Below are 27,848 nucleotides of genomic sequence, written 5' to 3' on the forward strand. Positions count from 1 at the left end.
ATCAGCCCTTATAATTTAACCTATATTTAATAAGTCTCTGGTATGTGTAAAATAGAAAATGGCTCTTAATTTTCTGTGGCTTAATAATGACTTTGTATATAAGGGAAGTAAAGTTTGACTTGAAGCAAAACAAAAAAAATTGCTTAGCAGCTTAGTAGTAGTGGTTAACCTGTTTATGTTAGGGTTAGATGTGAAAGCAAGAAATGAATATTTTATATGAATAAACATGGAAGTAGCCTTTAGGAAAGGAATATTACCTTTGTGGTTTGACTTGAGGAGCTCATGCACCACTTGAAAAAATTGTTAAGATGCATGAGCATTTCTTACTTACTTTTTGAGTATCAAAGTTTGAACTTCCCTGGTAGAAAGTAGAATTGATAGCACTTAATTGTGTAGATAGGAGCATGAGTGAAAAATAATAGGCTAAAATAATTCTCAATTTTTTTCTTGGTAGATTCAGGTTTATTGGCAATTATTGAAGAGTTATGTGGAAGTAAGAAGAGAAGAAGGTCATAGGGAGCCCTGGGGAACATGATCACTTAAGAAGAGTTTGTAAAGGGTTTATATAGGAGGAGGACCAGGAGTGAGCAGTTGTGTCAAGTAGAAGGCTTTTATAAAGAGGGGACTAGTCAATATTGTCAAATTCAGTATGGCAATAAAGAAAAGCATTATGGAACATATATTGGAATGGATAGTTAAGAGATTATTGTTGGGGTGCCTGGGTGGCACAGACTCTTGGCTCAGGTAGTGATCTCAGTGTTGAGAGACTGAACCCCACATGGGGGCTCTGTGCTCAGTGAGGAGTCTGCTTCCCTTCCTCTCCCTCTACCCCTTTCCCCACCTCCCCATGCCTTCTCTCTCTCTCTCAAATAAATACTTTTTAAAAAAGAGATTATTATTGGCTCTAGCCAAGTAATTCTAAAACAAGTGGGAAAAATGTTAAAAATACAAATCCCCACTTCATTAATTTTTAAATTAAATGTAGCAGGCTTAAAATTACTGCCAGACTGCTGCTTTTAAGGTTTGAAAATGTTAATTTTGATTTTTGTACTTCTCTGGCCAAGGGACCTTTATTGCTGTCTGTACCACACTTTGCATGGCACTACTCTAGAATATCTGAAAAGTTTCAGATTGCCAAGAATCCATCTGTAATTTGAAAAATGTAGCTCTACAAATTGAAAAGTCACTGATATTCGTTGGTAGCAGTGCAAATGTGACCACTGAAATTGAGTACTAGTTACAAGGTAGTCCACTTTAATATACTTAAATTAATTTGAAATTAATAGAAATGTGAATACAAACTTCACAAACTTTTATATGAAACCTATGGACCCAGAAATATTTCTAATAATCCCAGGGTTCTTGGACATGTTTTAGGAAACCTTGATCAGTATTGACACGTTGTTGCTACCTTACCTTTTCTATAGCTTCCTTTCCCTATTGCAAAATTAGTTGGCAGGTTTATTACAAGGGGGTGAAATTCGGGATCAAGAATGTAGTCCACTACTTTCTGAATTCTTGGTTACAGTTATTCATATCTTTCCCATATACAAAATCTGCTTCATCTCCATTTTAAGAATTCCAGAAGTCTCATCCAATCATGGAATTAGTTGAAACCCAAGATCTTGTAATATGTATTAGGTTTAGTTGTGGTTTTTATTGATACTGAGACCCGTGACCTCAGAAGATACTGTTGGTATCTGGCCCCGATCAACCCAACATACTGTGGTAACTGAAATAGGAATGCCACAGTAAAGACTCTTGAAACAACAGGAAGAATGGGAGGCATATAGGAGCCTTTGGTCCACAGCAGTTCTGAAAACTGGGCAAATGTGTCCTGGTCTCTTTACTTTCAGAGAAGGAATGTTCCATGGTTCTGTTCGTGGGTGTAGTTGCACAGGCCACTGTTCTTTATTGCTCTTGGCTCCATATTCTTAGATGTTCTTTTGGTACATCTGAGGAGGGCACTGGAGACCATACTTTCTTATGACTGAACAACTCATCTGGCTTCCTGCGTACAGAAAGTCCCCTATAGAAAATGGGAAGTCCACTTTCTAATTCTTCTGCCTTCACTTATTTTCTCTTGTCTTAGAAACTACATTGTCTAGTAACTCCAGCATGATGTTCTGTAGTATTTGGAACAAAAGACGTATTTGTCTTCCCCTTCACTTTAGCGGGGAAAATGCTGGTGTTTCCTGTTAGGTTAGCTTCAGGCGTTGGGACTAAGAACTATAATGTATAGTTCCTCTAACTCATGGATCAGATTTATGGTAGGTAAATGATAGATGTTTTACTTTATTCATTTTTTTCTTAGGTATACTATTGATACTTCTTTTTTTTTTTTTTTTAAGATTTTATTTATTTGACAGAGAACACAAGTAGGCAGACAGGCAGGCAGAGAGAGAGAGAGAGAGAGAGAGAAGCAGGCTCTGCACTGAGTAGAGAGCCCGATGCGGGGCTCGATCCCAGGACCCTGGAATCATGACCTGGGCTGAAGGCAGAGGCTTTAACCCGCTGAGCCACCCAGGCGCCCCGACAAGCTGGTATTTTTTAGACTATTGATACTTCTAATGCAGGTTTGCTACTTTTACAATATATTATAAAACTACTTAGAATAGTTTTATGTGTGTACTTGTTAAGATGTGGATAATTAGACTATTCCTAAGTTCCAGAAAAATACTAAAGTTGAAAAAGTTATGAAAAAATCATAACTTACTTTAATCTTTGGTAGTTAGTGGTTGCCATTTTAAATATTCTCCTTTATTAGAATCATTATGAATTATAAGTAGGTACTTTGGAATCAGGCACTGCACTTAATTCTTAGTAGTCCTTCATTATAAAATAGGTAAAATATAATGCTTATAGATCAAAGTTTATTGCCCTGTAGTATATGAATTTAAGTGTTTGACCTACCTAACTTGCTTTTTCTGTTTATACCTAGAGGTTTTGACAAACTTTTGATTTATTTTATGAAAATGGTATTTATTTTTTCAGAAAATTTTATTCTGGTCATTCAAAATCTACTAAGATGTGGTAGCTATCTGAAATGACTGGCATCTGCCATAACTGTAAATCAGTTTCTTTGATGTGGTCAGAATTCAGACAAGAGTTAGCAACACTCATTTCCTCCTCATTTCCTTAGCTTTTACCAAAAAGAATGGAAGTCACCTTATTTCTTTTTCAATAAGGAAAATGAGGAGCTCTGCACTTAAATATATTTAATATGTCCTATACAGTTTTTTTAAAACTTTTTTTTTTTTTTTAGTAAAATGTGTGTGCATGGGCCAGCAATGGTGCTGGGGGGATGGGGAGGAAGAGGGGCAGAGAGAGATGGAGAGAGACTCTTAAGCAGGCTCCACACCCAGCACCAAGCTCAACGTGGGGCTCAGTCTCACAACCCTGAGATTGGGACCTGAGCTTAAATCAAGAAACAGACACTTAACTGGTTGAGCTACTATACTGTCTTTTAAAATATTCAAAGTAATGTCTTCTTATCTATATCTAAGGCATATCAACCTGTTCTTTCTTTTTTTTTTTTAATTAAATTTTTTTGTTTTTTAATTAACAGTAATATATTATTTGTTTCAGGCGTCCAGCTCTGTGATTTATCAGTCTTACCCAACACCCAGCATTTACAACAACACATACCCTCCCCAGTGTCCCATCACCCAGCCACCCCATCCCCCATCCCCCTCCCCTCTGTAACCCTCAGTTTGTTTCCTAAGATTAAGAGGCTCTTATGGTTTATCTCCCTCTCTAGTTTCATCTTGTTTTCATTTTTTCTTGTTTTCCCCTATGATTCTCTGTTTTGTTTCTTAAATTACAAATATCAGTGAGATAATATGATAATTGTCTTTCTCTGATTGATGTGTTTTGCTTACAATAATACCCTCTAGTTCCATTCACCTTGTTGCAAATGGCAAGATTTCGTTTTTTGATGGCTGAGTAGTATTCCATTGTAGATATATACCACATCTTCTATATCCATTTATCAGTTGATGGACATCTGGGCTCTTTCCCTAGTTTGCCTATTGTGGACATTGCTGCTATAAATATTGGGGAACAGGCGCCCCTTTAGATCACTACCTTTCTATCTTTGGGGTAAATACCTGGTAGTGCAATTGCAGGGTCATAGGGTAGAGCTATTTTCAACTTTTTGAGGAACCTCCATACTGTTTTCCAGAGTGGCTGCACCAGCTTGTATTCCCACCAACAGTGTAGGAGGGTTCCCTTTTCTCTGCATCCTTGCCAACATCTGTAGTTTCCTGATTTGTTAATTTTAGCCATTCTGACTGGTGTGAGGTGGTATCTCATTGTGGTTTTGATTGTATTTCCCTAATGCCGAGTGATATTGAGCACTTTTTCATGTGTCTTTTGGCCATTTGGATGTCTTCTTTGCAGAAACATCTGTTCATGTCTTCTGTCCATTTCTTGATTGGATTATTTGTTCTTTGGGTGTTTCAACATTTTAATTTATGTTTTGTGACTTAAATTCAAACTCAGAGTTGTCTATTCACATTGAACCAAAGCATTAACGGATTCATACGTCTCTCAAAAAAGTTTACAATTTGCCTCTAAAAAAAATTCAGTTTTGTTTGATATATTTGTCCAATTTTTTTTCATGACATTAAAACATTTGAATAGTAAGAAAGATAAGTACTATTTTAATTTATGATATTATTATGAGGTGAATTTATACTTTTTTATTGAGCAATTTTGACTTAGGATTTTTATCAAAATACAATATTTAAATAAGTTTAAATGAAAATTTCAATTTTCAAGTGAATGAGCTTCCTTTTAGGCATAAAAATACATAAATTTTCTAATTTAGATTTATGTTGAAAGGAAAGTAGTGTTTTATGTTAGAATTAAAATTTTTTAAATTTAAGATACAATTAGTTATAGAAAATACAGACATGCTGAAAGTAAAAATTTCATTTTTCAGAGATATTTCAGTTAAAGTACTTTATGGGTGTCTATAAATTAATTACCTTTACTACTATGAATCATTAAGATACTAAATTTGAAAAACTTCAGTCTGACATGAAACTTCAACTTGAAGCTTTTAAGCTCCAATTAAAAAGTATCAGTGTTATATTTAGTTAATACATTCACAATGGTAGGCTTTTCTTAAAAGAATTCACTGTAGGTAGGGGTGCCTGATTGGCTCAGTTGTAAGAGTATGCAACTCTTGATCTCAGGGTCTTGAATTTGAGCTCCATGTTGGGTATAGAGATTACTTTAAAAAATAAATAAATAAACTTAAGAAAACTTTAAAAAAACAAACAAACAGAATTCAGGGACTCCTGGGTGGCTCAGTGCATTTAGCATCTTTGGCTTAGGTCATGTTTCCAGAGTCCTGGGATCATGTCCTGCATCAGGCTTCTTGCTTAGCAGGGAGTCTGCTTCTCCCTCTGCCTGCCGTTCCCCCTGCTTGTGTGCTCTCTGTCAAATAAATGAATAAATGAAATCTTAAAAGAAAAAAAAGTTTTATTTTTTATTATTTTATTTTATTTATTTGACACAGAGAGGCAATGAGAGAGAGAGAGAGGGAGCACAAGCAGGAGGAGCAACAGAGGGAGAGGGAGAAGCAGGCGCAGGCTCTCCACTGAGCAGGGAGCCTGAAGTGGGGCTTGATCCCAGGACCCTAAGATCATGACCCAAGTGGAATGCAGACGCTTAAGGACTGAACCACCCAGGTGCCCCAAATAAATAAAATCTTTAAAAAAAAAAAAAAAAGGATTCACTGTAGTCCAATTCAACTAGTTATTGGGTGCTTACTGTATACAGATGGTATTTACTGTCATCTTATCCCTTAAATTGTGTATTTTTCTCTTTTTAAAAAATTTTAAACTAGCTTTTTTTAGAGCAGTTTTAGGTTCATAGCAGAATTGAACAGAAAGTACAGAGAGTTCGTTTGTATTTCCTGTCCTTACATATGTACAGCCTTTCCTGCTATTAGCATCCCATACCACTGCGGTACATTTGATCACTTGACTGCCTTTCCAAAAACACCTGATGTCAGACATTTCTTTACCTGTCTACTGTGTGTGAAACTCCAAGGTGAACACAAAATTAATGCAGCAAGTCACGTTATACCTAACATTAAAACATTCCAGATGTTGGCTTTTCAAGTCTTGCTAAGTTTAGCCGAATTTTCTGCACTACGTTTATCAAACCTGGAACTTAATTATCTGAACAACAGGTTTGGTTTTTTCCCCCTTAATTTAAGAAATACAGGGACGCCTGGGTGACTTAGTTGAGCATCTGTCTCAGGTCATAATCCCAGGGTCCTGGGATCAGGCTCCTTGCTCAGTGGGGGGTCTGCTTCTCCCTCTGCCGGCTGCTCCCCTGATTGTTCTTTCTCTCTCTCCCTTTGACAAAGGAGTAAGTACAATCTTAAAAAAAAAAAAAATTAAATAAATAAAATAAAAATAAAGATATACCAAAAGTAAAATTTGAAATCTTCTCTCTAGGGATTGGTGTATTCTACGCCTAATTTTTTATCTAGACCTCTGTTTGAATGTTGCTTTTTCATTTATGTTAAAATGACTTCCAAACCTTTTAAGATATGACACATTTTCTTTTCATCAAAATTTTGTCTCTTTTATCTATTTAATTGACTGACTTCGTCTCCAAATAGTGAGTTTCCCGTTTAGATTGGGGGCTTAGATGTGAGACCTTAGGGAAGATGAATGAAGTCATCACGGATTGCTTAAAGAGAGAGCATTTGGTCAAGGTTTTAAAGAATGAATAGCAGTTTAGTAGCCACAGAATATGTTCCAGGCTCATAGAAATCCTGACCAAAGGTATGAAGGAAAAGTGACCTTAGTTTAGACTTTACTTTTGGTAATAAATTAGTCTAGGTTGTTAGACCAACCCTACTGAAAATCATTTACGATTCTGAATAAAATTAAGAAATATCTTAATGTCATTGAGAAGCTGGCAAGATGATGGTAAGGCATTATGAGGCTATATCTTAGTGAAAACAGGAACTTAGGTAGATGGAGAATAAAGCTACCTTTCCTGGCGAACTTGATCTTTTGTGTTTTCGTGGTCTTGTGGATGGAAGGAAGAAATCAAAGGTAAGGGACTAATCAGAGTGAGAAGTCTAATAGATTTTTCCATTATGACCCCTAAAAGAATATACGTGGGGTAAAGGTCAAGTGGAAACAAACCCACCTAACTCTTTGATCTTCACTTGGGGATTCCAGGAGAAAATGACTGTGTTAACAGAGCCAAAAGGTAAAAGAGACCACCAGTTGATTCTTTCATGAATTTGCAAATCAAATTTCCCTTTCATTGTAGGGAAAGTCCAAAAGCCCTAGGTCTTGCAGACTAGTCTGTGGCTTGGTAAAAGCAAACGCAGTCCTTCTGGAAGAAGAAATTTCAGTTCAGATACCAAATATTTTTTCAAAATGCAACTTAATACTTTGATTCATGATGTGTGAATCAACCATACTAGACTCTCATTGCCTTGGAATTTCTTTCATATTTTCCAAGGGATTTGACAGATTCTCTAGTCTTTATTTGCACTGATTGGCATATGGTAGGTAATTCTTTTGCATGTATTTCAGTTTCCTCTATTTGAGGGTATCTGCCATTATCAACTTTGTAAAGCCCTTAGCTGTTGCCTTGCCATAAAACATAAAATTGTGATTATTTCTGTAGTAAGGAATAGGTATATCATTAATGTCAAATTATACCCTTGTGCTCTGTTTTCATGTCTTTTTTTTGTATACATGAAAACTTCATTTTATTGCATAATTATATTATAATTTTTTAGCCTATTAAATTCAACATAGAGTAATTTGTACATGAATCTAGTGAAAGGACAGTATGAAACAGCTTTTACCAGGTTTGCACGGGCATTGACAAGTAGGTCTTAATAGCAGCCTCTCTGGATAAGATGCGTTTTGATTTCAAAGATTTTGTTTTTGATTTTGTTTTAAAAACAAAACAACTTAGAATCAGAGAAATATGATATAAAAAGCGAACCAACGGTTTCAAAAAAAGAAACAGAGTATCTAGAAATAGGGGGGAAACCTAATAATAATTTTAACCTAATAAACTTGTTTAAGAACCAGTAAATGTGGTTGATAAGAGTTTAGACAGTCAAAGAGAATTAGTTAATTGGACGGGAGATAAGTCCTTTCTACAGGATAAAGTAGGAGTCAAAGAAATGGAAGATAGGGAAGAAAGTTTAAGAGGTAGGAGGGCTAGTATGAAAAGGCTTAATCCATGTTTAATTGGACTCTGCAGTCAAGTGCTTTGCCACTGAGCTGTACCTCCACTTTAATTGGACTCTGAAAAGGAAAGGAAAGGAAAAATGAAACAAATGTAATATTTGAAGAGATTACAGGTGAGAGCGTTCCAAGATTAATGAAAGTCCACTGAATTTCAACCAGAATAATTAAAACTAATTCCATATCAAGATACATTTTAGGGAAACTGTAGTGGTTTTGCAGGAAACCCAAAAAAAAAAAAAATCTTAAAAGCTGTCAGAGGATAAAAAAAAGATTATCTTAAAAGGGATGACAGATTAATAGCTGATTTTTCAGTAAGAATGACAGAAGGAAAAAGGTTGACATTTTTAATCTATTACTTCTAACCAAATGAAATTTTTCCAAAGGGTAAAGTGAAATAAAGCCATGTTGACCAAAACAAAACAGTTGTGTTCACCAGGAAGATGTAACAATTTTAAATTTGTGTGTACCTCGTAGTCTTAAAGCAAGCACAGAGAAATGAACATATGACAATTGTAAGGGTTTTTTTTTTCTATTTAACTTGCCTTACTAATTAAGAAAAAAAAGTCAGTACTTGATAGAAGGAATAGACAAGTCAGTAAAGATACAGAAGACTCAAACAATAGAATTGATAAACTTGATGTTATGGATCTATGTAGAACACTATACCCAACAAACATTCCTTTCAAGCACACATTTACAAAAGTGATATAACAGACCTTAGAGCAAATTTCAACAAATTTCTAATGATCAAAATAATAGAGTATATTTAACAATGACAATGAAAGAAGATAACAATAGCGAAAAGATTAAAAAGGAATGTTTGGAAGCCATAAAATACCCTTTTTTTTTTTTTTTAAAAGATTTATTTATTTATTTATTTGACAGACAGAGATCACAAGTAGGCAGAGAAGCAGGCAGAGAGAGAGAGGGAAGCAGGCTCCCCGCTGAGCAGAGAGCCCGATGTGGGACTCGATCCCAGGACCCTGAGATCATGACCTGAGCTGAAGGCTTAACCCACTGAGCCACCCAGGTGCCCCCATGAAATACCCTTTTAAATAAACTTTTGATTAGAAAACAAGCAATAAAAATTAGAATTTTGAGGGGCACCCGTGTGGCTCAATCAGGTGTCTGACTCCTGATTTTTGCCTCAGCTAATGATTTCAGGGTTGTGAGATGGAGACCCAAGCCTGCTCTCTTCCTCTCCCTCTGTCCCTCCTCCCCCCCAAAATAGATAAGTAAGAATTTGGGGGGACCTGAATGATACTGTATTTTAGAACTTGATGGGAAGTGGCTACACATTACTTAGGAAAATTTATTGCTTTAATACATCTATTTAGGGGCACCTGGGTAGCTCAGTCTGTTAAGCCTCTGCCTTTGGCTCAGGTCATGATCCCAGGGTCCTGGGACTGAGTCCTGCATTGGGCTTCTTTCTCAGCAGGGATCCTGATTCTCCCTCTGCCTGGTGTTCCCCCTGCTTGTGTTCTCTCTGTCAAATAAATAAAACCTTAAAAAAATACATATGTTTAAAAAAAGGCTAAAAATTAGTGAACTAGAAAGACATTTGTGGTCACCAGTCTTTAAGATCCTCACATCCTCTCCTACATTGTACAGGGTTCTTTCGTGACCATAGAATTTGGCAAAAGTGATGGTGTATCATTTCTGAAATTAGAAAAGACATTCTTGTTATCATCTCAGTTATTCCTTTTTTTTCTTGGCTAAGTGACTCGGTGCAGCCAGCTGCTGTGTTGTGTTCAGCCCAATGGAGAGGCCCATGCTGTGAAGAACGGAAGCCTTGCCAGCCACCACATGAGTGAGGCTGAAGGTAGTTCTTCCAGCCCAGTCTAGCTTTGCTATGACTGTAGCCCTGCTTGACATCTTCATTATGAGGAAGGCTCATGAGAAATTCTGAGCTGGTTTTGAATTCCTCACCCAAAAAACTGATAAAATATTTGTTGTTTAAACTCCTGAATTTATTTAATTTGTTATGCAGAAATAGATTATTAATACACCACCCATTTCAAGAAGACAAGAATAAATACAAAGAAGGTAGAGTGAGGGAAATTAAAAGTTTTTTAATGTGAAAATTCTCAAATTTATTGTTATTCAGTTTTTGCAAGAAATACACATATATAAGAAGGCTGACATATATTAAGGAGTGTATTGAATTTTAATAAGTCACTATATAACATCTTGGGATGAATGGCATGAACTATATGTATATAATCTTAAGAATGTAGAGGTGAGATTGAGAGTATGTTAATAGCAGTTTCTTTTGCAAGTCTCAGTTATTTCTGATTTTAATTGTCAATAACTCCCTTTTTAATTTTTTCTTTTTTTTTAATTAAATTTTTTTTTCAGTGTTCCAGAGTTCATTGTTCATGTACCTCACCCAGTGCTCCATGCAGTACGTGCCCTCCTTAATAGCCACCATCAGGCTCACCCAACCCCCCATCCCCTCCAAAACCCTCAGTTTGTTTCTCAGAGTCCACAGTCTCTCATGGTTTGTCTCCCCCTGGGATTTCCCCCAACTCACTTCTCTCCTTCTTCCAGTGTCCTCCATATTATTTCTTAATGCTCCACATGTAAGTGAGACCATATGATAGTTGACTCTCTGCTTGATTTATTTCACTCAGCATAATCTCCTCCAGTCCTGTCCATGTTGATACAAAAGTTGGGTATTTATCCTTTCTGATGGAGGCGTAATACTCCATTGTATATATGGACCATATCTTCTTTATCCATTCGTCTGTTGAAGGGCATCTTGTTTCTTTCCACAGTTTGGTGACTGTGGCTATTGCTGCTTTGAACATTGGGGTACAGATGGTCCTTCTTTTCACTACATCTGTATCTTTAAGGTAAATACCCAGTAGTGCAATTGCAGGGTTATAGGATAGCTATATTTTTAATTTCTTAAGGAATGCACCAACTTGCATTCCCACCAACAGTGTAAGAGGGTTCCCCTTTATCCACATCCTCTCCAACACTTGTTTACTGTCCTGTTGATTTTGGCCATTCTGACTGGTGTAAGGTGGTTTTGATATGAATCTCCCTGATTGCTAATGATGATGAACATTTTTTCATGTGTCTCTTAGCCATTTGAATGTCTTCTTTGGAGAAGTGTCTGTTCATGTCTTCTGCCCTCCATTTTTTGACGTGATTATCTCTTCTGTGTGTGTTGAGTTTGAGGAGTTTTTATAGATCTTGGATGTCAGCCCTTTGTAGTGTCATCTGTGAATATCTTCTCCCATTACATGGGTTGCCTCTTTGTTTTGTTGACTGTTTTCCTTTGCTGTGCAGAAACTTTTGATTTTGATTGAGTCCCAAAAGTTTATTTTTGCTTTTGTTTCCTTTGCCTTTGGGGACATGTCTTGAAAGAAGTTGGCTGTGGCTGATGTTGAAGAGATTAATTGTCAATGTTCTTCTCTAGGATTTTGATAGATTCCTGCCTCATGTTGAGTTCTTTTATCTATTTCGAGTTTACCTTTGTGTATGCAGTAAGAGAATGGTCGAGTTTCATTCTTCCATACATAACTGTCCAGTTTTCCCAGCACCATTTATTGAAGAGATTGTCTTTTTTCCACTTTATATTTTTCCTGCTTTGTTGAAGATTATTTGACCGTAGAGTTGAGGCTCTCTACTCTGTTCCACTGGTCTATCTGTCTGTTTTTGTGCCAGTACCATGCAGTTTTGGTGATCACAGCTTTATAGTGAAGCTTGAAATCAGGCAATGTGATGCCCCCCGTTTTATTTTTCTTTTTCAATATTTCCTTAACAATTCGGGGTCTCCTCTGGTTCCATACAAATTTTAGGATTATTTGTTCCAGCTCTTTGAAAAATGCCGGTGGAACTTTGATCAGGATGGCATTGAAAGTATAGATTGCTCTAGGTAGTATGGACATTTTAACAATGTTTATTCTTCCCACCCATGAACATGGAATGCTCTTCCATCTTTTTTCTCTCTTCTTCAGTTTCTTTCATGAGTGTTCTGTAGTTCCTCGAGTATAGATCCTTTACCTCTTTTTTTTAAAGATTTCATTTTAAGGACTCTCTACCCCCACTGTGGGGCTTGAACTCACAACCCCAAGATCAAGAGTTGTGTATTCTACCAACTGAGCCAGCTAGGCTTCACCTTTTTATTATTTCAATACTGCTTTACTTCTTAATAATATAGGCTTAATAATAAAGGCTGTTGTGCCTTTTATTTATTTATGCCTTTCTTCTGTAGAACAGTGAGCACTTTGAGGATAAGATTATAGGTTTTTTGTTTGTTTCTCTAGGTAAAATTGACTTAAGATTACATTTTAGTTGTCATCATAGCCATAGAGTCTAGTACTATTCTTTTTTTTTTTTTAAGATTTTATTTATTTATTTGACAGAGAGAGATCATAAGTAGGCAGAGAGGCAGGTGGGGGGGTGGGGGTGGAATGCAGGCTCCCCACTGAACAGGGACCCTGATGCGGGGCTCTATCCAGGACCCTGAGATCATGACATGAGCTGAAGGCAGAGGCTTAACCCACTGAGCCACCCAGGTGTACCGAGTCTAGTACTGTTCTTGATTTATATGGTTAGTATGTACTTACTAAATGTTTTTTTGAGGTAGCTAGATTCTGTCAAGAAAAACTTGAGGACTGACCTGAAAGATGATTTACCCTTAATAATTGTGTTTCTATTGAGGGGAGATTTATCTTCTTTTGGTAGGAATTAGAAACTATATTATGAATGTAACTGACTTAAATGAACTTTTATAAATGTAGCTCATATGTAAGTTGGGAACTGCCTAGTATTAGTTGAAATACATCTATGTATTTAAAAGTTTATAGTTTTAAAACTTGAAGGAATACTGCATTCCATTATTGCATGGAGGAAGTCAGGTGTTCCCCTATTTTTACCTGTAATCTCACCCCTTAAGAGCTAGGTGAAATTGCTTGGATTTCCTAATTCCATTACCTACTAATGCTTTCCAACAGGGGAGTAGGTGTTAAGATAAAAGCCTTCTGTGCATTAATGTAATTTAAATAATCACATTTGGCTAGTGGCTACTGTATTGGGCAGTGTTTAAACTTCATCCTGTGGTAATGGGGGCCATTGAAGGTATTTGAACAGGAGGGAAGAAATGATTAGGTTTAAATTTAACAAATCCCATTAGTAACTGTGTATAGGGAGGAGAAATTAAAGCTATAAAGATCAGTAGAGACCTATATAACAGTTCAAATGAAAGATTATTTTAAACAATGGCAGATGATTGAATGAATATTTGAGAGCAGAATCAGTAAAGTTGATTTTGTAGTTATTTTGTAAGTGCTTATTTTATTAACACTGAATCATGGCCAATTTAATAGCAAAGTCTGTATCTTAATAATGGTAACTGGCATGTTTTAAATAATCGCTAAATGACAGGCATTGTTGAATGCATTGCATGTATTATCTTATTTAGTCCTCTCAACACTCTATGAGGTAGGAAATAATATTATAGATGAAGAACGGAATGCAGAAATCAAGTAACCTGGCCAAAGTCACATAGATAATAAACGCAAAGAGATTTAAAAAGAAAAGAATACAATTAAAATCATTGGTCAAGGGGGATCATTTATATTTGTTGCATAGGGTATTCTGTTTTATGGGAGTTTCCTAATTTTGACACGTAGTGGGTTATAAAAATATTAATACTTAAGCATATACTTTGTGCGAGGAATTATTCTAAGTCCTTGACATGTATTAGATTAATTTTTATAACAGCCCTGTAAGAAAGATACTTTAATTATATTCATTTTTATAGAGGAAAAAACTGATAGGATGATTTGTTCAAGAAACTGGCAAAGCAGGTATTAGAGTCCCTGTAATTTGGCCCCAGTGCTCCTGAGTACATAGTACGTTTATGTGTTATGTTAATAGTGTACAAATGGTAAGATAGATTGTACTATGGTGTTTCAGTATACCAGACTCTTAACCATGAAAGTGACTAAATTTGAGATTTAATTAATATGGTTTCTGGATTTGTGGAGATCTTTCTTTTTATGATTTTTGGCAGTAAAATGTAGATTCTCTAAGAATTTTATCAGGCTGTATAGGATGTGGCTGGTTTTTTGTGTTAAATTGTTTATGGCTTTGAGTTTGCTGACCCTGCTAACTCTTTTCCTCTATTTGCTCACTAAAGCTGTGCTCGTATTTCAAAGATAGCATAGTGTAGTAGAAGGAGCACAGATGGATTCATGTATCTTGCATTTTAATCCCAGAACTATCAATTACTAACTGTGTGACTGGACAAGTTACATATTCTAGAACATCCCTTTTCTAACCTACAAAATGGGGAAATGAAACCTCTGGGTAGGTGTAAGGAGTAAATGGAATGATACGTATTTGAAAATGCCTGTTGTAGTACTTAGCACATAGCATATGCTCAAATAACTACAAGTGCTTTACTTTTTATTAAATGAAACATTTCCAGATTTAAGTATCATTTCTTTCAGTATAGTTGTTCAGCTTCCTAGGAGAACCTTGTACCTGCCAACCACTTGGTAACCCTGACCTTTAGACTGAACCAGATACTGTAGAGTTCCTAAATAAACTATGAGGACAAATGCATTAATTCTTTATGGTGTTATGAGACTGTTTTGTGTCTAACTTTTACAGAGAGATAATCCTCTGCTTTATTAAAAATGATAGGGAAAACTTCAGCTATTTGTATTTCTGGATTCCTATTCTGAGTGGATAAATGAATAAATGAATACTGTGCTAGTTGAAAATGAAAATAGCAAGTAATGGAACCCTTGAGAAAATTTCTCACATGAGAAATCTTTTTCGGAATTATTTCCATTTTATTTCTCAGTGATGATGTAGATAGTGGCAATTTACAATCTGATTTTGGAACAGTGTATTAATAGAAAAAAGCAAATACACAAAAGGTCAGCAGTCTCTGTACATTCTGGGAACATTCTTTTAGCAATTCTGATTTGTAGTGTAATGCTTTTATTTTAGGAAATAAATTACTTGAGTTCCCTTCCCAAGTGCAGTGCCTAACCAATAATATTTAATGACTAAGTAAAACTTCTGAGAATTGTTGAAATTGACTGCAGTAAAGAAGAGTTAAGGAGAGGAAGGAAATAAATTTGAGCATCATTTTTAGTGATTTATATTTAAAAAGACATTTCTGAGGAAGCATTTTATTTCAAATAAGCTTTGAGATATAACTTACAGTCTGTGAAATGCACACATTTTAAGTGTGAAATTGCATGTTTTGATGCAGGCAAACATTGTGTAACTACTATATTAAAAAATAGAAAATTCCTGTCACCTAGGAAAGTTTCCTTTCTGTCCCTTTATAGTCAGTCCTCTGACAGAGAGCCAGTGATCTAATTTCTGTCACCATAGCCTGCTCTAGAACTTTGTATAAATGAAATCATACAGTGTATACACTTTAATGCCTGGCATTTCTTGCTGAGTCATGATTTTAAAATTTCTGCTTGTCATTGTATCAACTTTTCATTTAGTGTTATTCCTGAATAGTAATCCACTGTATGAATATACAATACTTTCTTTGTCAGTGAACAGTTTGATGGAATTTTAGGCTGTCTCTAGCATTTGCCTATTAAAAATAAATCTTCTATGAGCATTTTTTACATTTTTGTAGTTCTGTGATTTTCCTTCTCTCATGGAAGGGCCATGTGACATGTCTATGTTTAACGTTAAAAGAAACTGTCAAAGGGGCACTTGGGTCACTCAGTGGGTTAAGCCTTTGCCTTCAGGCTCAGGTCATGATCTCTGGGTCTTGGGATTGAGCCCCTCATCAGGCTCTCTACTCAGCAGGGAGTCTGCTCCCCCCCAACCCCTCCTTCTTCTCTGCCTACTTGTGATCTCTCTCTGTCAAATAAATCTTAAAAAAAAAAAAAAGAGAGAAACTGCTAAACTATTTTCTAAATGATTATACCATTTTATACTCCCACCAGAAGTGTGAGTTCTAGTTGCTCCACATCTTCTCCAGTACTTGGAATTAACAGGGTTTTTGGTTTTGGCCATTCTAGTGAGTGTGCAGTGGGTATTCCATTTGATTTTTATTTGCTTTTCTCTGGAGAGCTAATGATTTTGAGCATGCTTTCATATCTTGGTCATTCCTGTATCCCCGTTCGTGAAGTGTCTGCCCTTTGTCCATCTTTAAATTGAGTGGTTGTCCTTTTGGTATTGATTTTTAGGAGTTTTTTTTTTTTTTAAGATTTTATTTATTTATTTGACAGAGAGAGATCACAAGTAGGCAGAGTCAGGCAGAGAGAGAGAGAGAGAAGCAGGCTCCCCGCTGAGCAAAGAGCCTGATGCGGGGCTTGATCCCAGGACACTGAGATCATGACCTGAGCTGAAGGCAGTGGCTTAATCCACTGAGCCACCCAGGCACCCCGATTTTTAGGAGTTCTTTATATATTCTTGGTGTAAGTTCTTTGTCAGATACATGTATTAAGAATATTTTCAACTTGTATATGGCATGCCTTTTCATTTCCTTAATGGTGTCTTTTGATGGATAGATGCTTTTTAATTTTGATTAAAACTTATTATTATCTTTTTGGTTTGTGATTTTTTTGTGTGCTCCCCAAGAAATCTACGTCTACCCCAAGGTTGCAAAGGTGTATCTCATAAAAGGTATATTATGTCTCCTATATTTTCTTTTAGAAGAGTTTTAATTTTTATGTTTAGGTTAATGATCTATATGTGATTTTTATTCATGTATCTTCTATTTCTCACTAATTCATTAAACACATATGTATTGAGCACCTGCTCGTTGCCAGGCACTGTCCATTAGTTAACGAAAAGAAGTCACTTGTGGGGGCGCCTGGGTGGATCAGTGGGTTAAAGCCTCTGCCTTCGGCTCAGGTCATGTTCCAGGGTCCTGGGACGGAGTCCCGCATGGGGCTCTCTGCTCAGCAGGGAGCCTGCTTCCTCCTCTCTCTGCCTGCCTCTCTGCCTACTTGTGATCTCTCTCTGTCAAATAAATAAATAAAATCTTTACCAAAAAAAAATAGAAGTCACTTGTGATAAGCCCTTAGAAAGGCCTTACACTTGTGAAGCCTATATTCTAGGGGTAATGACAGACAATAAATTAATAACTAAGTAAATGACATGGTATGATAGATGGTGAGAAAGCATTGTGGGGTGGGGAAAAGAATAGGATCAGGTAAAGGTTAGTAAGAAGATTTGCAGTTTTAAGAAAGGGTGGTAAAGTAGGCTTTTTTGAGAATGTTGTTTAAGGAATGACTTGAAGAAGGTGAGTTAGCCATGCATCTATCTGGGGGAAGAGTCTTCTGGGTCGAGAAAACAGCTACTGAAAGGAGCTGAGGTGGGAGTATGTCTGGCTCGTCTCAGTAACAGCCAGGAAGCCAGAGTAGTACAGGGTAATAGTGGATAAGGTCAGAGAGACAGGGGAGGGCAAATTGTTTAGAATCTTGTAGAACATTGTTAAGACTGTAGCTCTTTGTGTGAGTGACATGGGAAGCCATTTGAGGGTTCCCTGTACTTAATAGACATTTTATTATTTTTTTTAAAGATTTAACTTATTTATTTGAGAGCGAGAGAGAGAACATGAGTGGCAGGGAGGGACTCAGGAAGAGGTAGAAGCAAACTCCCCGCTGGGCAGGGAACTGATGTGGGCCTCCATCCCAGGATCCTGAGATCATGATCTGAGCTGAAGGCAGACACTTAACCTGACAGCCACCCCAGGCGCCCCTATACTTCATAGACATTTTAAAATAGCACATACGTTTTCATGAATATAACTTAAGAGATTTCATATTATTGCTTCATATCTGCTTATAGGAATGAAAGCATTTTTTTTTTTTCTGATAGATATACTTAATCTTGGTTTTCTTATTTCAGAAAGATCCAGATTACCTGAAGCTCTGGTTGGACAATTTTGTTTCTAGCTATGAACAGTTCTTAGATGTTGACTTTGAAAAGCTGCCTACCAGGTATGTAGAAACAATTTCTTAACCTTAGATGAGTTTGTTAATTTGAGGCACAAAGAGTTCATTGAAGACCTGTTAGAAGAATGGCGATTATGTGACATGCAAAGTATTCCTGCATAACCCTGCTCTCATGGCAGACTTTGTTAATTGATTATAGCAGGTTTTCCTGCTAATATGAAACTTGGCTCCTAGGAGTAGAGAGAACTAACTACTAGCAACTGGATGTCCTGCAGTTCACTTCATTTCTAATGCTAACTACCTGGAGTTAGTGGCAGATCCCACAGATTAAGGGCAAAGTCCTCAACCAGACTGCCTTTGCTTCAGATACCAGTTGCAAGTCTTGGAAGCCACCCATATCTCTGACCAACTGGATACAAATTTGAAAGCTTTCATGACTCAGTAATTAGTTCAGTAATTAGACTCACAGAATTCACTGAAAACACTATACTTAAAATTATGGTTTCATTATAGAGTAAGGTCTTAAAAAACATCTTGGAGGAGGTAAAGTATTCAGATTTTTCAAAGCTAGATTTAAAAATCATAAAATGGGGGGGAATTCAAATTTTGTGGAAAAGTGCAAGTGAAAGTATAAATCTTAGCTCCCATTGCTCTGTCTACTACCATCCTACATTACAATTCCTAGGCCCATTTCCAAGAAAAAGTTTTCACCTTTTTCTCAGGCCATCTTGAAAATGTCATAGTTGTTACTCAGGTAAGAGAGTTTAGGTTGGCTGGGGTAAAAAGCTGGAGAAAAAAAGGAGACACTAGACTTTAGCCACAAAAGGAATCCATTTCTAGAGATATACTGAGGTTGAAGGGGAGAAATGGGTGGTGGTCGATGACGAGAAAGACTATTTAGAGAATTATAAATCTTCAAGGAAGAAAGTGTTTTCAGTTTGGGGATGGAGGTAGGCAGTAAGAGGGTGGGCCTGTGTGAACTGAGCCTAGAGAATCAGAAGCCAGATCATAAAATGCCATGCATGCATTGCTAATGGACTTACATTTTTTGTAACAGAAGATGCGAGGCTCTACTAAAGAATTTTCTGCATGGAAATGTCATGATGAATTTTGTTTTTTAAAAGTCCTTATGGTAGCATTAGGAGTTTGAACTGGAAATGTTTGAGACTGAAGGCAAGAAGCACAGTTAAGAGGCAGTTTTAATAATTCAGAGAAGAAATCATTAGAGCTTTGGACCAAGGCATTGAACTTAAGATGTGCTTTAATGCTCAGAAAGCACTAGTGCTTCATTATTTATAAATACAGTTTCAGAATTCTTCATTAGATGATTTGTAGTAGGTTTATAAATGTTGAAAACTATTAAATCTTGAACTCAAAACAAGATTACATATTATTGGTTTCTACTCATAGACATATTCTTGTGGTTTGTGCTTAGAAGTGCTTTTGTTTTAATAATTTGCAGCTCATTTAAAATCATGAGCCTAAGGATTTTATGAAGTCAGGATTTGGGCCTTTGACTACTTTGAATATTGAAATGAAGTCTTCTAAAGTTTGTAAGATGCACTTATTATACATATCTCCTTTCTTGGGAGGTCATATCTAAAAACATTATGTAGACTTACATTGCTACTGTATTTAAAATAAGATGAAGAATGCCCGAGCATTGCCTTTTTCATAATTTAGCTGGTTTATTTAAAATTTTATTTCATACCTGACAGAAAACTAAACTATGAATTTAGATTTTACTAATAGAAAACTTTTAGTTTTTCAAGTGAACATGATGTACAAGATGTGTAAAACTAGTCTGTTCACCTTAAAGATAAGAAACTCACAGATAATCCTCGTTTAAATTAAACTGACTTGGTAGAATTTCCAAGTTAGAGAATTCAAAATGCAAGGCAAGGAATGCTTTTCCCAGAATTTAAAGCCTTGGAATTTAAGCTGGACTTTTTTCTGTGTTAGATGGAGACAATAATGGGCAGCTGTTTAATACAGACATTTAGTAGCCAAACAGAGGAGTGAAACAGATTTCTGGGGATTGGGAAATTTCAGCAAAAGATGCTTAGAATTTGGGGGCGGTAAAGTCCTAATGATGGGAAAATGCTTCCAAATTCTTAAATCCTCATCACATTAGGAATATGGCCAAAACTTTCTCAACTTTATGAGTCATGTTAATCAAAGCCCAATTTTATAATGAGTATAAGTACAACAATAGATTTCTCTTTTAGGAGATAATTTTTTTTCTGTCTAGTAAAAAAAAATTTTAAAGATGTTATTTATTTATTTGACAGAGAGAGAGATCACAAGTAGGCAGAGAGGCAGGCAGAGAGAGGGGGAAGCAGGCTCCCTGCTGAGCAGAGAGCCCAATGCGGGGCTCAGTCCTCAGACCCTGAGATCAGGACCTGAGCTGAAGGAAGAGGCTTAATCCACTGAGTCATCCAGTTGCCCTTGTCTAGTAAAAATTTTTTTAATGCAAAAAAGAATGGGACAATGAAGGAAAAAGGGAAGAAATCCTTTAAGTAACTAGGATTGAATATTGGGAAATCTAATGTTTCTTTCTTGTTGACTTATGATTTTGGAAAAGTGAGTAGGAATAATTTAGCTTAGTCTTAAAAATCAGTTATATTTAAATTTAAATATTATTTAGAAGTTACTGTGGTTTTCCTCATCACCTCTTTTTAGCTCTCTAGCACGGAAAAATGTATATATAAAAATGAGAGTTTTTCTTATACCACCTATAAAAGAGAATGAAGGAATCCAAGTTATAAGTGAAGTGATTCCCAGACTAAAATGAAACATGTATTTTTGTGACATGGTTATAGAGTTCTGCAGCCTTGGTAAGGTGCTTTATGATTTCTGTGTAATTAAAGTGATGTGTTTATTTTATAAAGCACTTTATGTTGTGGGATGATTCTAGAAGAGGCTAAAAACATTTGTCATACATAATTATATGACTACTGGTAAGGTGTTTCAAATTTTTCTGTCTACAGTGAATGAAGCTTTAAACTCAGGGTAAAAATAATAGTAAATCTTCATATTAACTGTTACCTGAAGAAGATACTGTTTAAAGTATGATTATCATTTAATCATAGGAGCTCTTCATGGTGCTCCTTTGCAATTAGGTATTTTTCTTAATAGAGATAGGAAAATTAGTATTCAGTGACTTTATGAAAAGATTTGTAGGCTTTAGTGATAGTATATTTAAAACATATTACATTTTTATAGTTCTTTACATATTTCATTGTTAAAAATGCACATTGACCTTTTGCTTTCAGAACCCTGTGAAATAGGGCAGATGATATTACAATGTTACAGATTAGGGTACTTCAGAGATTAAGTACCATACTTTATGGTGCAGAGGTGGAACTTGGTACAAAGGTCTTCTCACGTAGATTCTAGGGGAATCTCTCTAAGACAGAGTAGCCAGTCACATCTGGTCTTGGTTTTGTCCTTAAAGATCCAGATGGTCGTCTTTTTTTTTTTTTTTAAGATTTTATTTATATTTATTTGACAGGGAGAGAGACAGTGAGAGGGGAAACACAAGCAGGGGCAGTGGGAGAGGGGGAGAAGAAGGCTTCTTGCAGAGTAGGGAGCCCCACATGGGGCTCAATCCCAGGACGCTGGGATCATGACCTGAGCGGAAGGCAGACGCTTACGACTGAGCCCCCCCAGGCACCCCCTAGATGGTCTTCTTACCCAGAAACCTGTTGTCATAAAATATTTATGTATTACTTTAAAAAAATTTATTAATGTTCATGCTTAGGGTTCTCCATTCACCTTTCTCCTTTCCTTTTGCTGGTTAATTTCTCTCTCTCTTCTGACCACATGGCTTAGGAAGCCTATAGTAGGTGAATATTGTTTATTTAGTAAAGTAGTTGACAGATAGTAAATTAGTTATAGGTACTCCATTTTTATTTGCTAGTTATTGTTCCTTTTAGAAATGGTATATATATTGGGGCGCTTGGGTGGCTCAGTGGGTTAAAGCCTCTGCCTTCGGCTCAGGTCATGATCCCAGGATCCTGGGCTCGATCCCAGGATCCTGGGATTGAGCCCAGCATCGGGCTCTCTGCTCAGTGGAGCCTGCTTCTCCCTCTCTCTCTGCCTACTTGTGATCTCTCTCTCTGTGTCAAATAAATAAATAAAAATTAAAAAAAAATAGAAATGGTATATACATATATATATACACACGCGTTTTATTTCTAAGTAGAAAGTGAATTAATTCTTAATATTTTCTTTGAAAATAGAACAATTTAAGATATTGAATAGATTCTCTAACTCTCCCTCTTTTCAGTAAGCCTCTTCTGAAATGAGAGTAACTACTGTGCTCTACTAACCTTCTAAAGGATCACAGTGATCATCTGGTGGTGACTTGCAGAGAAGGCATAGAGCATCTGGAATAAAAGAGTTTCTTTAGGGTTTGAGGTGAAAATGGAATTCCTTTAACGTGTCAAAGATTTTAGTCCTGTATTTAATCAGCCTTCTTATTTTTCCCCCTTATAGGGTAGACGATGTGCCTCCAGGAATATCTCTCCTTCCTGATAACATTCTGCAGGTTTTAAGGATCCAGCTACTACAGTGTGTTCAGAAAATGGCAGATGGGTTAGAGGAACAACAGCAAGCTTTGTCAGTTTTGCTTGTCAAGTTCTTCATTATTCTTTGCAGGTATCTGGTACAAACAATCTAGTTATATGCTTTTAAAAATTACCAAAATAACAATGCATTTGTCGATTATTAATGTTTGTTGTTCATATGGAGCTTTAAAGATGAGTGTGCCATTTTTTTTTAAGAGTTTATTATTTTTATTTGAGAGAGAGGGAGAGAAAGAGAGAGGGAGCACAAGCAGGGGAAGAGCAGAGGGAGCAGGTGAAGCAGGCTTCCTGCTGATGGCAGAGCCCAACTCAGAGCTCCATCCCAGGACCCTGAGAATGGGACCTGAGCCAAAGGCAGACGTTTAACCAATGGAGCCACCCAGGCATCCCTTGAGTGCACCCTTTATGAACGGCTTATGATTTGTTATAATACTGGAAGGCTTTTTGTTTGTTTATTTAATATTTTACTTTATTTGAAGTACGCTCCGTGCTCAATTTTGGCCTCAAACTCAGGACCCTGAGATCAAGCGTCTCATTCATGTTCCACCGGCTGAGCCAGCCAGGTGCCCTACTAGAAAGCCTTTTAGGTACCATACTTAGTTATAGAGAGACTCAGCCAAAATTTAAAAAAAAAAAAAAATTATTCTAAAGACAGTGACTGAAGTTTTTACCTAACCAAGATTTGTTGCACAAGTACTGTGTATTATTATTTGTGAAATGTATTTTTCTAATCGTTCATTTTATAATTTCACCAAAAAAAGTAGAATTATTCTATAGCTTATATTTCCAGGTTTATAGATGATTAGGTCTGTGGCACTTAAATTTTGATGTGCGTAAGTATCAACTGGGAAGCTTAATAGGAATGCAGAGCTTGAGCCTTATGGAAATTCTGACTCCAAAGAGCTCAGGCATTCTGGTTTTTCATGAATTCCCTATTAACCTGCATATGCAAATTTAAGAACTGTTGGGTTAGGGGCATTTTATTCCTCTTTAAAGTCTATCTTCTTTTTGGAAACCATTTCCTATAATATATGCTATTTGATTTATAAGTATTTTAGAATTAGTAGACAAACAGGGACTTAAATTACTGTGCATTTATTTACCTTTCACATAATTGCTCATTGTATTTGATTGCAGGAATCATGGGAAGATTGAGCAATAATTGCTAAAATGTTTTCCCTGTAATTTAGGCTCTCCCAGAATTGTAGACATTTTTTTGATTTTGTGCTCTTTATTATCCTTAAAATTCAGAAAAATAATATAAGAATTAAAGGGTTGAGGGAAAGAGGGTTTATTTAGGCAATAAAACATGAGTTGGTTTGTTGATCTGTTGTTATATTTTATCCTCTTAACTACTTAGTACAGTTTTATAGAAATCAGAAATCTATAGATAAATAACTGTCTTAAATTTAGTATGTTTAGGGGCTCCTGGGTGGCTCCATTGGTTCTAAGTGTCTGCTTTCGGCTCAGGTCATGATCCCAGGGTCCTGGGATCGAGCGCTGCATCGGGCTCCCTCTCTAGCAGGGAGTCTACTTCTCCTTCTCCCTCTGCTTTTCCCACCACTCATGCTCTTTCTCTGTCTCTCTCACTCAAATAAATAGATGAAATCTTAAAAAAATAAATCCATGTTCAGCTCTTTTTAAAAAATTATTTATTTATTTATCTTGAAACAGAAAAAGAGAGAGCATAGGTGTGTGCATGCAACTGGGGGGAGGGGGAGAGGGGGAGAGAGAGAGAATCCCAAGCAGCCTCCGCTCAGCATGGAGCCTGATACAGGGCTTGATCTCATGACCTCGAGATCACAACCTGAGCTGAAATCAAGAGTTGGAAGCCCAACTAAATGAGCCACCCAGGCTCCCATAGCTCTTTATCATTATAGGCAAACACTGGAATATTCCAACACATCTTTTGGTTGAATTTTTTTTATTAGGAGATAATCTCATGATAAGTGTAAAGTTTATTTTATTTCAAATTTAATGTTTAATAGCTATCAATCACAGAATGTGTTTCTATTTTCAGAGACCTCATTTTTTAAAAAGAATTCTTTTAAAAATTTTTAATAAGTTTTATGTGGTATAGCAGTTTAATTTTATATAAAAATTTGGAAAAAGTATAGAGTTTCTGTATGCTCTTTTTCCGTCCTCCATAGTTCCCCTATTATTAAGATCTTACATTAGGTTGGTACCTTTGTTACAATGATGAATAGGTATTGATACATCATTAAAGTCTGTAGAGTACATTAGAGTTTACTGTGTTGTACAGTTCTATGAGTTTTGACAAATGCGTATCGTCATGTATCTACCTTTATGGTATCTTACAGAATAATTTCATCACCCTAAAAATGCCCCATGTTCCATCTATTCATTTCTCTCTGGTCATGTCCAACATTTGACAACCACTGATTTTTTTTTTTTTATTATACCTATAGTGTTGCTTTTCCCAGGATGTTTCATATAGTGTACACCATTTTCACACTGACTGCTTTCACTTAGGAAGTAGATTTAAGGTTCTTCCATGTCTTTTAGTGGTTTTTTTTTTTAATTTGCTTTTCTTTTTTTTTTCTAATTAACATATAATGCATTATTGGCCCCAGGGGTTCAGGTCTTTGAATCATCAGGCTTACACACTTCACAGCGCTTGCCATAGCACATACCCTCCCCAATGTCCATAACCCAGCCACCCTCTCCATACTCCCCTACCTCCAGCAACCCTCAGTTTGTTTTGTGAGATCAAGAGTCTCTTATGATTTGTCTCCCTCCCGATCCCATCTTGTTTCATTTTTTCCTTCCAAACCCCCCATGTTGCCTCTCAAATTCGTCATATCAGAGAGATCATATGATAATTGTCTTTCTCTGATTGACTTATTTTGCTCAGCCTAATACCCTCTAGTTCCATCCATGTTATTGCAAATGGCAAGATGTCTTTTCTTTTGATGGCTGCATAGTGTTCCATTGTATATATATACCACATCTTCTTTATCCATTCATCTGTTGATGGACATCTAGGTTCTTTCCATACTTTGGCTATTGTGGACATTGCTGCTATAAACGTTCGGGTGCTCATGCCCCTTCAGATCTCTACATTTGTATCTTTTTTTTTTTTTTTAAAGATTTTATTTATTTATTTGTCAGAGAGAGAGCAAGTGAGAGCAAGCACAGGCAGACAGAGTGGAAGGCAGAGTCAGAGGGAGAAGCAGGCTCCCTGCGGAGCAAGGAGCCCGATGTGGGACTCGATCCCAGGACGCTGGGATCATGACCTGAGCCGAAGGCAGCTGCTCAACCAACTGAGCCACCCAGGCGTCCCTCTACATTTGTATCTTTAGGGTAAATACCCAGTAATGAAGTTGCTGGGTCATGGGATAGCTCTATTTTCAAGTTTTTGAGGAACCTCCATGCCGTTTTCCAGAGTGGCTGCACCAGCTTGCATTCCCACCAACAGGGTAGGAGGGTTCCCCTTTCTCTGCATCCTCACCAGCATCTGTTTTTTCCTGACTTGTTAATTTTAGCCATTCTGACTGGTGTGAGGTGATATCTCATTGTGGTTTTGATTTGTATTTCCCTGATGCTGAGTGATGTGGAGCACTTTTTCATGTGTCTGTTGGCCATCTGGATGTTTTCTTTGCAGAAATGTCTCTTCATGTCCTCTACCCATTTCTTGATTGGGTTATTTGGGGTCTTTTCTGGTTCCATACAAACTTTAGGCTTATTTGTTCCATTTCTTTGAAGAAAGTTCCTCGTATTTTGATTGAGATTGCATTAAATGTATAGATTGCTCTAGGCAGCATAGACATTTTCACAATATTTGTTCTTCCAGTCCATGAGCATGGAACATTTTCCATTTCTTTGTATCTTCCTCAATTTCTTTCATGAGTATTTTATAGTTTTCTGAGTACAGATTCTTTGCCTCTTTGGTTAGGTTTATTCCCAAGTATCTTGTGGTTTTGGGTACAATTGTAAATGGGATTGATTCCTTAATTTCTCTTTCTTCTGTCTTGTGGTGTATAGAAATGCAACTGATTTCTATGCATTGATTTTATATCCTGATACTTTACTGAATTCCTGTACAAGTTCTAGCAGATTTGGAATGGAGTCTTGGCTTTTCCACATAAAGTATCATATCATCTGCCAAAAGTGATAGTTTGACTTCTTCTTTGCTGGTTTGGAATTGCTTTTGGTTGTCTGATTGCTGAGGCTAGGACTTCTAGTACTATGTTGAATAGCAGTGGTGATAGTGGACATCCCTGCCATGTTCCTGGCCTTAGCAGAAAAGCTCTCGGTTTTTCTCCATTGAGGATGATCTTTGCAGTGGGTTTTTCTTAGATATCTGGCTTTGATGATATTGACGTGTGTACCCTCTATCCCAACACTTGGAAGAGTTTTGATCTAGAAAGGATGCTGTACTGTGTTGAATGGTTTTTCAGCATTTATTGAGAGTATCATATGGTTCTTGTTCTTTCTTTTATTAGTGTATTGTATCACATTGATTTGCAATGTTGAACCAACCTTGCAGCCCAGGAATAAATCCCACTTGGTCATGATGAATAATCCTCTTAATGTACTGTTGGATCCTATTGGCTAGTATTTTGGTGAGAATTTCCCATCTGTGTAAATCAAGGATATTGGTCTGTAATTCTTTTTTTTTTCCTTTCTTTTTCTGGTCTAAAATGAGTTTCTTGTAGACAGCATATTGATGGGTTTTGTTTTTTTAACCCATTATGATACTCTGTATCTTTCGATTGTGGCATTTAGGTCATTTACATTCAGTGTAACTACTGAAAGATATGAATTTAGTGCCATTGTATTGCCTGTAAGGTGACTGTTACTGTATATTGTCTCTGTTCCTTTCTGGTCTACTACTTGTAGGCTCTCTCTTTGTTTAGAGGACCACGTTCACTATTAACTATAGGGCTGGTTTGGTGTTTACAAATTCTTTTAGTTTTTGTTGTCCTGCAAGCTTTTTATCTCTGCTTCTATTTTCGGTGATAGTCTAGCTGGATATAGTATTCTTGGTTGCATGTTCTTCTCATTTGGTGCTCTGAATATATTACGCCACTTCTTTCTGGCCTTCCAGGTCTCTGTGGGTAAGTCTGCTTCCAATCTAATATTTT

At 36.5% G+C, this 27,848-nt stretch overlaps 1 protein-coding gene across 8 annotated transcripts in view; it reads left to right on the top strand.

Annotated features, from left to right (window-relative positions):
• NBEAL1 (neurobeachin like 1) overlaps positions 1–27,848 on the top strand; it is a 193,018-nt gene that overhangs the window by 8,231 nt on the left and 156,939 nt on the right. For all 8 annotated transcript variants that reach the window (XM_032354479.1, XM_032354480.1, XM_032354481.1 and 5 more), the window contains exons 3-4: positions 18,105–18,196; positions 22,652–22,813. In XM_032354479.1, coding sequence (XP_032210370.1) covers positions 18,105–18,196; positions 22,652–22,813 — 254 coding nt within the window. The remainder of the gene's footprint in view (positions 1–18,104; positions 18,197–22,651; positions 22,814–27,848) is intronic.

The sequence above is a fragment of the Mustela erminea genome, chromosome 8, assembly GCF_009829155.1.
Source record: "Mustela erminea isolate mMusErm1 chromosome 8, mMusErm1.Pri, whole genome shotgun sequence".
Classification (NCBI taxonomy): Eukaryota; Metazoa; Chordata; class Mammalia; order Carnivora; family Mustelidae; genus Mustela; species Mustela erminea.